General features: G+C 36.5%; 3 protein-coding genes across 3 annotated transcripts; 2 read left to right on the forward strand and 1 right to left on the reverse strand.

Moving 5' to 3' along the window:
* Positions 1-10: 10 nt before the first annotated feature.
* On the forward strand, positions 11-8,512 carry LOC135073767 (DNA polymerase zeta catalytic subunit). Its single transcript, XM_063967938.1, has 20 exons — positions 11-120; positions 198-319; positions 399-527; positions 710-804; positions 942-1,744; positions 1,823-2,003; positions 2,081-2,175; positions 2,252-3,420; positions 3,496-3,606; positions 3,686-4,370; positions 4,507-4,698; positions 4,880-5,000; positions 5,076-5,320; positions 5,390-5,550; positions 5,645-5,782; positions 5,873-6,010; positions 6,215-6,405; positions 6,814-7,038; positions 7,457-7,652; positions 8,242-8,512. The coding sequence occupies exons 1-20, from the start codon at positions 105-107 to the stop codon at positions 8,401-8,403; spliced, it is 5,175 nt and encodes a 1,724-aa protein (XP_063824008.1). The 5' UTR covers positions 11-104; the 3' UTR covers positions 8,404-8,512.
* A 12-nt stretch (positions 8,513-8,524) lies between these two features.
* On the reverse strand, positions 8,525-10,284 carry LOC135073766 (TELO2-interacting protein 2-like). The gene is made up of 5 exons (XM_063967937.1): positions 9,709-10,284; positions 9,499-9,621; positions 9,266-9,412; positions 8,940-9,161; positions 8,525-8,863 (listed from the first exon to the last, which is right to left on the reverse strand). The coding sequence occupies exons 1-5, from the start codon at positions 10,174-10,176 to the stop codon at positions 8,588-8,590; spliced, it is 1,236 nt and encodes a 411-aa protein (XP_063824007.1). The 5' UTR covers positions 10,177-10,284; the 3' UTR covers positions 8,525-8,587.
* A 172-nt stretch (positions 10,285-10,456) lies between these two features.
* On the forward strand, positions 10,457-11,256 carry LOC135073769 (MICOS complex subunit MIC13 homolog QIL1). Its single transcript, XM_063967940.1, has 3 exons — positions 10,457-10,605; positions 10,726-10,882; positions 10,974-11,256. Exons 1-3 carry the CDS (start codon positions 10,598-10,600, stop codon positions 11,172-11,174), a joined length of 366 nt encoding a protein of 121 aa, XP_063824010.1. The 5' UTR covers positions 10,457-10,597; the 3' UTR covers positions 11,175-11,256.
* The last annotated feature ends 185 nt before the right edge of the window (positions 11,257-11,441 follow it).

Raw genomic sequence — 11,441 nt, forward strand, 5'->3', positions numbered from 1 at the left:
TGATGACAGACTTCTGTTTGTTGACATTTTGTTGCGCGGTAAAATGGATATGAAATCAAGAAAATATGTTTAATTAATCTTTATTTAGCAACATTGTTATTATCATGAGTCACCAGACTTGTATGTTGAAAGCTGAATTGTCCTTTTTTAATTTTCTGCACTTTGAAAATGTAAACACAGTTTTTCATATTTTTCAGCTTTTTCCTCGATAAATCCTGAGTTTGCTCTTCGAATAGTGGTTTGTGATCATTACTTAACGAAACCAGTACCAGGACTTGATGTTATTTATTCAGATTTTCGAGGAGCTGATATTAAACAGGTTGTTATGGTTTGCATAACCTTAATAATTACTAACATCCTATACATTAATATTAACTCACAATAAAACGTTTCCTCAGGTACCAGTACTAAGGATATTTGGACCTGCAACAGATGGTCATAAAGCATGTCTTCACATCCACGGCGTGTTTCCATACTTTTATATTCCATGTCCTACATCTAATCCAGAGCCTCAATTCCTGTATCAAGTAAGTGTTGCATAGAAATAAAAGTATGTAAGTGCAGTCGACAGCACTTCAGACTACATTTTCGTTGCAAAATAGCCTTTATTAGAATGAGATAAGACTGTGGTGTGTTTAACTTGATGTACTGTAATCTAAGGCTTTCATGCATACATAAATAAATACTATTGAATTCTTTATATTTTCAGATAGCAGCAAGCCTAGATAAGGCATTAAACATAGCCTTGAAACAAGCAACATCAACAACTCAACATGTTTATAAAATATCGCTGGTCAAGGGATTGTAAGTTGCTTAATTTAACTAAAATTATGTTGCCCTTATAATTGAAGTATGCACTTACATAAATTGGAAAACCAATATGTAATGCAGGCATTCCTGTATCTACCTGGGTAAATTATTTCATTAAATTTTTGTTTTAGGCCCTTCTATGGATTCCATGACAAAGACCACTTATACTTAAAAGTATTTTTGTATAGTCCCAACTTGATAAAGCAGGCTGTAGAGTTGTGCAGCAATGGAGCCATTTTGGGCCAGACATTCCAACCCCATGAGTCCCATTTGAACTTCACACTACAATTTTTCATTGACTTCAATCTATTTGGTATGAGCAACATTGACTTGCAAAGGGTTAGATTTCGAAAAACAGGTATTTCACAAAACAGCAACGAACCTAGAAACAGCTTTGATGAAGCTACCCTCAAAGCTGAAAGTATATGCTTTTATGAAGCTGACTGTGTGGCTTCACATATCATTAATAGACAAAGAGTGGGCAAAGGTGATGGAATCGAAAATCCAGGCCTTGAAGAGGTATGGCAGCAAGAAAAAGAAAGACGAAAGCAGTTGAATATGTCAATGGCATCCAAATCTTTATCCCAGGGAAGAATTGGGGCTGAAGAAACAGAATCTCATCACAAATATGAGCAGATGTTTTTGATCAAGTTATCTGGTTCCATAGACACACCAGTGATTATTGAGACAGACAAAAAGAGGGAATTGGAACAGGTATATTATCCTGCAGAAAGTCTGGAGGGATCTCAATTATTTGATGCAGTAGATGTGAGCATTCATTTGCCTGACAATATAGGAAGGCTTAGTTTGGGATTGAGTCAAACATTTAGAAAAGACTCGGATGAAACTCTTGTTGAAGATATGGATGAAACAATTGTTGATGAGAGTGTAGCTCTAAATAGCAGTCTCTCTTTACATTACAGTCAAGTTCTTTGTAAGTATGACAATCTGAATCAAGTATTTTTGAATAACACTATGTTTTCACCCTTTTCAACTTTAAATTTTCTTTTAGTAAACAGTGAAGACTTAGATTTAGTAGATATGCTACATGATATGGATGAAAAACCCATTGAAGAAGATAGTGTGATGGGTACACCTGCTAATGGTGATCAAGAGGAAGATAATGAATCTGATGATGCTGAATATTCCCAGATCTACAATGAAGAGACCGTCATTATGGATCCCCATCAAAGGTTTGTTTACATTACTTAGTTTGTAAATGAGAAGATTATGAAATTCGGTTAATTTACTTTAGTTCATTATATTTCAGTAAAGATGGAGATGATGAAAATTCACCTTCGTGGAATGATTCCTTCTGGGAAGGAGCAAACATACCACAACTGGATGGCACATGTGATGACGATCGTATGTATTTCTATTTTTATTTTCTCTAGATATTTACTGAGAATGTATATTACGATAAACTCATTTAATCTTTTAGATGTTAAAAAAGTAAGAAAGAGAAAGATGAGGTCTTTGAAATTGGGCTTGTCAAAGCCAAAAAATAAGAAAAAACCTGCTATTAGTAATGCAGAAGAAGAGCTTGAATCAAATGTAGATGTAAGTGAACTTGATGAAATAAATGTATCCAGAGATACAATAGATAGTATTTCTAGTTTACATCTTAAAAGAAATGTTAAAATAGAACCACAAAGTGTTATAGAGAATGCAACTGACTGTGATATTAAAGAAGATGATAATAATATGTTAGATTTAGTTAATAAAGTTACTGTTAAGCATGAACTGAAAGCATCTGAATTGTATGATATTCAAAATAAGTATGTTCCTGATGCTGGTACATCAAATGTAAAATCAAAGGAAGTATTGTTCAATAAATCTAGTTTAAACATGTCGTGTGAGTCGTCAATTGATGATGATGATGATGAAAAGAGATTGGGCATAATGAGCTTTTACGACACTTCAAAATTTGATATGTCTCTAGATAAATCATTAAATAATAGCGATATTATTCAAGATACAACTACAGATATTAAAAAATCATTGAATAATAGCAATATACAAAATACAAATATTCAAGCAACTGAAGATAAAGATGAAAGTTTCAACAAATTAGTTTATGAAGACAGTCCATACTGTACCATATTAACACCTAAAATTCGTCCACCCACAAGAAAATATATTATCTCTACTTTAGAGACATACAAAATTCCCAAAATTAGAAATCCAGTGCCTTATTATTCCGATCCTAATGATGTTGGTGATAAAGTTGAGATTGGTCAAATGATATTGAAGTTACAAAGCAAATGTTCGCGCGATCAAAAGGCTTTTGATAAAGTGTTAGACACAACCAGCATTGAAGAATGGCGCCAATTATTATTTTTGCAAACGAATGAAATGACAGAAGAGTGTTCGAAGCCTGACGGACTGAAGAAGTTGCTCTCGGGAAACAAGGAATACGTACTGGAGCCTTATAAAAAACCACCGACTACTAGTCAAGTAAAAGAATATCTCCAAAAAGCAGATATCGTAGAGAAAACAAATGAGAATCATGAAGAAATAAGTAAAATTGTTGATGAACTTGATAATTCCCAAGTTATTGGTTTAAACGATGAAATTGAAAGCAGCGTAAGTCTCGAAAGTAACGAAAAAGTAAGTGGCATACTCATACAAACTAGCTTAATACATTGACTTACAATAGTCTATACTTTTGATACTTATTCACAGGATAAAACACAGTCCAGTCTCCAAGTCACAATGCAACCAGATGGGTCATTTCTGTGTTTCGGTACTGGTGACCATCAGAAAGAGTACACCATTGAAACTCCTACAGTAGAGGTAACTTAGGTTTTAACACATTTAGTACTATTGCAATTAGCGATTCACGTGTAACTTGATTTCATTTATTCATATTTAGGTGGATTACCTCACGATTATGCTAACGGAAGTTCACACAACGGTAAGAGGTGAACTACATCCAGACCCAGCTATCGATGCAATTCAAGCTATATTTGTAATCGTCACAAACGACTGCCCACCAAACAGTTGGCTCACAAAAACAATTAAAGAAATACTTGTCATTGACGATACTGATCACACAAAATTCTTAGATAGATGCGTATTTAATGTTCCAGTTACTTATCTAAATAATGAAAATGAAATGATAGAAAAACTGATTGATTTAGTGAAGAAGCATGATCCCGATATTATGTGTGGTTATGAAATAGAGATGAATTCCTGGGGGTATATTCTTGAGAGAGCTCAGTTGCTAGGCATGGAAATTGTGAAAGAGATATCGAGGATTACCGAGAAATATAGGCAGAAGCGATGGAGAAGTGAGGACAATGAGTTAGAAGGACGAGTTATAGGCAGGGTTACTTTTAACGTTTGGCGCCTTTTTCGCCACGAGTTGGCGCTTTCCAGCTACAGTTTTGAGAACTGTATGTACGAAGTGTTAAAAGAGAGAGTGCCAAAGTACACGTTTGCGCAGCTTGCGAAGTGGTGGGCTCATGAGTCGAGGATGTTGAGATGGATAACAGTTGAATATTACATGACGCGACTGACTGGAACTGTTCGGATGTTGGAAAAACTGGACATAATAAGTGAGTAAATAATCAATTGCCAAATTCCTTCTTTCTGGCTGGATATCGCATTCTTCCCTTGTGTTGTTCTTCTAATTATTATTGTCTTATGCTTTCCAATGGTTATTAGAACAATGAAAGTGTTCTTCACTTGCAGATCGGACATCTGAACTGGCCAGGCTATTCGGTCTTCAATGGTGGGAGGTATTATCTCGCGGTTCGCAGTTTCGTGTGGAATCTCTGATGCTGCGGGCAGCAAGACCTCTCAACCTTATTGCTCTGTCACCCACAGTACGCCAGAGAGCAGCTATGCGCGCCCCAGAATGCCTTCCATTAATATTTGAACCAGGTAATGCTATTCTGCAGATAATCTTTGAATTCCAACAAGAACTGTAAAGTCTCCATCTTGCGTTGCGTTTAGCTTTGAAGAAAAAATCTCATTCCACATAAATGTTACCTACGCGCCATGTATGTTCCGTAGTTCTGTCTCTGTATATTATATACTCATCTCGGTGTTCATATTTTTCCAGAATCTCGTTTCTACTCCGATCCGGTGATTGTCCTGGACTTCCAAAGTTTATATCCATCAATGATGATAGCTTACAACTATTGCTTCTCCACTTGCATTGGACGCGTACAGAATATTAATGGGTATGTGTGAAGAATTATTTTTATATTTTTTAGCTGATAAGTATTGGAGAATAAATTGTTTTACTTTTATTTCAGTGATGCAGCTTACGAATTTGGAGCCTGGCGACTGCGGATACCCAAAGCAAAGTTGGAGGCTCTGGTCAAGAACGGTCTAGTACACTGGTCGCCAGTAGGCGTAGGGTTTGTCAAGCCGTCTGTCCGGCGAGGCGTGTTGCCCGCTTTGTTGAGGAGGATTCTGGCTGCAAGACAGGCTGTGAAAAAGAGCATGAAGCAACAAACTGATGAAGCTGTTAAAAAAGCGATGCATTCCAGACAGTTAGGTGAGAAATCTTTTTTATCTCAAATTATTAAAAGTTGTAACCATAGTATTAATGATAATTACTTCTTAGGTCTAAAGCTAATAGCAAACGTGACGTACGGATACACAGCCGCAAATTTTAGCGGACGAATGCCGTGCGTAGAAGTGGGAGACAGCGTAGTCGCGAAAGGGCGCGAAACGCTGCAGCGAGCCATCAAACTTGTGCAGAATAACTCCAATTGGAACGCTAAGGTATGTAGATGTTTTTGAACATGTCCTGTAGCAGACGTAATGTACTGAAGAAGAAACCTTTAGTAATGGATAGCGGGTCTTTTTTCTTCACTAGGTGGTATACGGTGATACCGATTCCATGTTCGTGGTGGTCCCTGGCGGCACTAGAGCCGAGGCTTTCGCGATAGGACAACAGATCGCCGACGCGGTAACTGCGGATAATCCATCTCCTGTCGCGCTAAAGTTAGAAAAGGTAAGTAAAATTTTAAAACTTCATTTTTATTTCTTTGAAAATAAACCCTAAATTGTAAAATCTGATAAAAATTTTGCTAAATATGTGTAGGTATACCAACCATGCATCTTGCAAACTAAGAAGCGTTACGTAGGCTACATGTATGAAAGCCCCGAACAGGAGAAGCCTATCTACGAAGCTAAGGGCATTGAAACGGTTCGGAGAGATGGTTGTCCCGCAGGAGTCAAGGTACTTACTACAAGTTCTTAAATTTTTTTAAACATTGTTTTTGCTGAGGTATTCCTCAGTGCTGCCTTTGAATCTAATAACTATTCTAGACCTACTTTTTCTTCACTTAAGAAGTTTCCTCATGTGTTCTTCCAAATTACCCAAAATAAATCATTCAATAAATGTCCTATTTTACAATTTAACTTGTATTATCTTCATTTACAGCTTCTCCAACGCTCGTTGTGCGAGCTATTTGAAACTGGAGACATGTCGCGCGTCAAACGACTGGTCACTTCCACTCTGGCCAAACTAATTGATGGCTCGATGCCTCTGCCCGAATTGTTCTTTACGCGGGAGTACCATGGGCCCACTGGCTACCGGCCCGGGGCAGTTGCTCCACCTAATGAGATTGCTAAGTAAGTAAATTATGTAGTACTTTTTTCGTAAGATATTTTGAAGTGAGTCCAGAAGTGACAAACTGACAAAGTAAGCCGGCAGACGAGCAGAATTGCACAAAAAGCCGCTGTCAGGTCAAGCTGGTTGAGAACTTGAAAGTTTTGTCAATTTAGATTATGTGAAGACGTTTGATCACTTAAATATTGTCGAAAACGATTAACAAACCGCTTATAAAAGCTGACAGTTGAAAGGCAAACTTCTCTTAGTTTGCCTTTGTACGACAGGGGACGTGTAAAAGCTGATTTAATATAGATTTTAATAAATTATCTTCTCCTTTGCTCTGTAGTGGAGGTCTGCTACAAGGGTCAGTATTAGGACCACTGACATTTTTCTACTATGTCTTACGACTTCAATTTCCTTGTCTTTAGGCGTATTGCTTCTCGCGACAAACGCGCCGTTCCCCGCACGGGTGAGCGCGTGTTCTGGCTCGTCAGCGGAGGAACCCCCGGGACTCCACTAGTGCGCCTGGCGAGGACTCCAAGCGAGATAGCGAAGGCACCAGTAGAACCACACATCTCGTACTACGCTGCACGCGTTTTACTACCGCCATTGCATCGGTGTTTGTCGTTACTTGGGGCCGATGTTTTTCATTGGTAAGTGATACATGTTCAAGTTTACATTTATGTCACTTACACATTCAAGTTTTCATTTATGACAATGACTGACCCTACCAACTGGCATTGGAATGAGATGTTAACTATTGCTAATTTACTTTTTTCATTCTGTTCTGGTTTTATCAACCAAGGTCATATCTGGAAAGTTCATAAAGTCCTCTCTGTGTGATATTATTTTCGGCCAATTAGAATCGGATTCAACAATCTAATACGATTGAGAACGATAATTACTTTTACACAAAGTAGAATATCCTTTTTTTTAATAAATAATTGGAAAATTTCACACAGCGCCATCTATCTAGCACCAAAGTAAGCAACTAATAATGCTTGTGTTGTGTGCTAGCTTAACCTTGCCTTATCTTTGCTTCAACAATACATCAGCTACCTCAAAATCCAGGTGGCGGGAACTAGGCCACACGCGCGCGGCGTCAGCTCGCAGCGCTTGCGGCGGCATCGCCCGATACATGTGGCGCGTGCGATGTGCGCGCTGCGGTGCTCCCGCTCCAACCGCTCTGTGCGTGCGCTGTGCAAGCGCCACCGGGCTCGCTGCTACACTGCATGCAGCAGTGACGATGCAACACTACTGCTATACTGTGAGTGGTTCAGAGATCTTGAAAATCTGGTATCTTGATTGAAGAAAGAAAGAAAGATTTATTGCCATGGACATCATAAAAGACAAAAGAGGTAAAATAAAAAAAAAGCAAATAAGACAGAGGTGACATAAAACATACAATGAAAGAGCAAGTAAACTAAGCAGTGCCACCCTGTCGCACAGCGATGCCCATCGCAATGGGACCCCACTCAGCATATGCCGTGGCCCCCGGTGAGGGAGGCCACGGCGCTGGTTTTCAGTGTGCCCCATGCCGAGTGAGAGAGATTGCATTTGTGACTCGCTTTAGTAGGCTTCTAAATGGACAACGTTTTGATTGCAATATGTGGCTGCACCTAACTGATGCCCGGCTTGTACGGATAACCAACAGACCTGCAATATTGCATAGTCAAGGTGATCACTACGCTGCAGCCACGTCATATCCTCGCAAAATATTGTCCTAAGAAGTCCCTTAGATAAAATAAGTAATACAAAAACATATGAAATGGACAAAACTAACGTGTGGTTTGTTATGGGTCGTTATTTTGAAAATAAGAGCCAGTAAAAGAATTTACCAATACAACTTGTTTCAGATATGCCGTTCATGCTGTGGCCACGGTCAGTCTGACCAGTGTGAGAATACAGAGTGCCCTCTGTTCTGGCGGCGACTCACCGCCAACCACAAACTAAATGAGGAGCGCGACATCGCAGCCAATCTACCGCCAGATTTCCTCGTCGAGAAATTAGACTTTTAAACAATCATGTGCAATCAAATTTAAAAATACTTTTAATATAATAAAAGAATATTTATGTATACAAATTGTCTTTCAGTTATCAAGCAATTTGATGGTTAGTTTTAATTAATACACATTTTGTTCTTTGGAAATGTATGTATTCTTAAGTTTTGCAGGTATTTAATACAAAAGGCTATTGAAATTTCTAAGTCATGGAACTCTTTATATCTTCTAATCTTTCGGCAAATGCTTCATTCAAGTCCTTAAATTCTGGGATTGATTTTTCAATGTTATTGTATATGGCTTTCTTCTCACTCTCAGTACAAAGTTTATAAAGAGTTAAGAATATGGTCTGCATTTTTGCAAGTGCATCTTTTTCTTTGTGGCATATGTATAGCATCTTGATCAGTGTAGACATAAGTTTCTGGTTTTGTGATAGTTTCCAGACACACCAACAGTATTTGACCCAATTTTCAAGACACTGCAAAAGAATTTGGTGTAATAATCTGAGAATCAGTCAATAAGATCTTTTTGACTAGAGAATACTTTTTACCCACCTCTAATGTGTCAGACAATAATATTTCAGCAACACCACTGTTGCTGCAAGTATCCAAATTATCACATATCACAGTCAAAAACATGGTCCTCTTAGCACAGTGGAGTCTATGCATATGTATTATTTTGTTGATGAAGCGAAAAAATGCTTTCTTTCTGTACAAATTTGTTTCTGTGTACATCTGTTCTAATATTATACCCAATGTATCATCAACTGTGGTGACCTAAAACAAATAAAATTAATGCACTATATTTTTAGTTTGATGTGAGATTAATGGTTTTTCATAGTAGGTTTGATAAAGAAAACTTTATTATTAAATTAGAATACCTTTACTGAAGATGGTAAAAGTTGGAAAAGAATGAACAAACAATCCAACACCCACTTAGTCACTTCCAAGTCAGATTCCAAAATTAGTTTTTTCAATACATTATAAATAACTTCATAGTAATTACCATCACTAAAGTGTTCTGGTGTCTGAAAATGAATAGAAATAATTTTAAGAGGCATGGATCATAATTATGTTCTTAAATTTAAATTTTACTTTCACCAAATATACTGACCAGGCAATTCAATGTAGCTAGGCAACTTTTTAACCCTTTCAACCTGTTTTCGTTAACATAATCTTCAATTAGGAGCAAGGATATAGGTAGCACAGTTACCGGTTTAATCTCTATATCATAATACTGAAACAAATTGAAAAAAACATTAGACAAATTGTTTATAATTTAAAACAGGCAAAGCTTTGGTAAGTATTACAGTATACTTCTTACCATTATATCTTTAACAATCATACAATATGCTTCAATGAGTGCAGGGTACATTTTAAATTCATCTGGGTTTAACTTTTTATGCAAGACATCTATGCTAATATCAAACAACTCTTGAGTAGTAGTATCTTTATTGCTCATTAGCAAATTATCGCACGAAGTTATTCCATATAATACTTCCAGTTGAATATCTAATTTCTTGATGCATTCTTCACATTTGTTGTTGTTCCACTTATCTTTGCTATCCAGTTGATAGTATAATAAAAGAATAGATGAAAGCACTGAAGATAGTGATCCATGTTCTTTAGGATCCAAGTCATTTAATAAATCCATGAGAGTTGGAAAATGTTCAGACAAATTAGTTTCCCATTTTTTAAATTCTGGATGATTCTCACTTTCCTCAAAGTTTCGTGAAAGCTTTGGTACATAACAGCGTTCAAGCAATTCTAAGACGCTGGATATTGAACTCATTGTTAATTTAAGTTAGTTAGTCCAGTTATTAACTTATTAATCTTTTACCAATTAAATTAAACAATTTACAAATGTATTGATTCAACGAACTTCACGTTAACAATCACAGATAACAATCGTGCGTTAATCAAAACATATGACATTGACATTTTCAATTTCACTTGACACATAGTGATGTTAATGTAGCCTATCGATGTATCATTTCTTCATTTAATTACCTGATTACGATATTAATTGAATGTTGATTTTCGATTGACGGGAAGATATACGTTCAAATAGCACATAGTGACAACTTCAGAATCGGTAAAATAGTTTGAGAGAAGAAAATAATTTTGAGGTTACCCAAAAATTACATAATTTTGTTTTTAGTAAATATCGCACTTATTAATATAGAAGATTACATGATTCAATAGCTTCCAAAATGCTGAAGTAAGTTGATAAAGCTCCTGAAAGAATATTGTCTAAAATGTGAACACTATCACAGGCTACCTTTTGTTTCTGTTTTGAATAGAATTGTTGTGTATCTCTTATAATACAAATTGATTGCAGGTTTGGCATAAAGTCAGCTGTATTAGGTGGAGCAGTATATTATACAATTGATAAAGGAGTTTGGAAAGACAGTACAGCGACAAGCGCTATTTATGAAGATCTTGAAAAGGGAGTTTCACCTTATGTTGGTGATCTGAAAAAACAAATTCCATATGAGGTAATTTATACAGCTCTAGGCTTCCAATATGTTTGATTTTGTTGTTTAATTAACTGAGATAGTCATTAAATTATATTTTAATTTATTACAGTTGCCTCCGCTTCCATCAAATGATAGAGTATCATATCTATTCAAGTACTACTGGAATTGTGGAGTCAAAGCAACCTTCAGATTTTTAGTAGATCTTCCAACACATACATCCAATGCAACAAGCAAAGCTGTTGAATTCGTGTCTTCATCTTTAAATGCAGTTGAACCAAGCACAAGTCCTAGTGAAGAAAAAGCAAAGTGAGGGAATAATGTAGAAAATTCATGTATTTATTTTAAAATGGTTATTGGTAATTGTATGCATACAATATAATTTCAAAATGTAATTACTTGCATTTTCTTTGTGTAATTACCTGCAACATCTGTGGTGACTGTGTAGTAATGTAGACTAGGTAGTAAAAAATCTTACTTATATTTTCATGGTCTGTCAGGTAGGACGGTCTAGGTACATAATTAACTTTATTATCAGCTTCAATTTCTCATTACTCTCTAGAGCTAATTTAATAATTTC

Source organism: Ostrinia nubilalis, chromosome 8 (assembly GCF_963855985.1).
Source record: "Ostrinia nubilalis chromosome 8, ilOstNubi1.1, whole genome shotgun sequence".
NCBI lineage: Eukaryota > Metazoa > Arthropoda > Insecta > Lepidoptera > Crambidae > Ostrinia > Ostrinia nubilalis.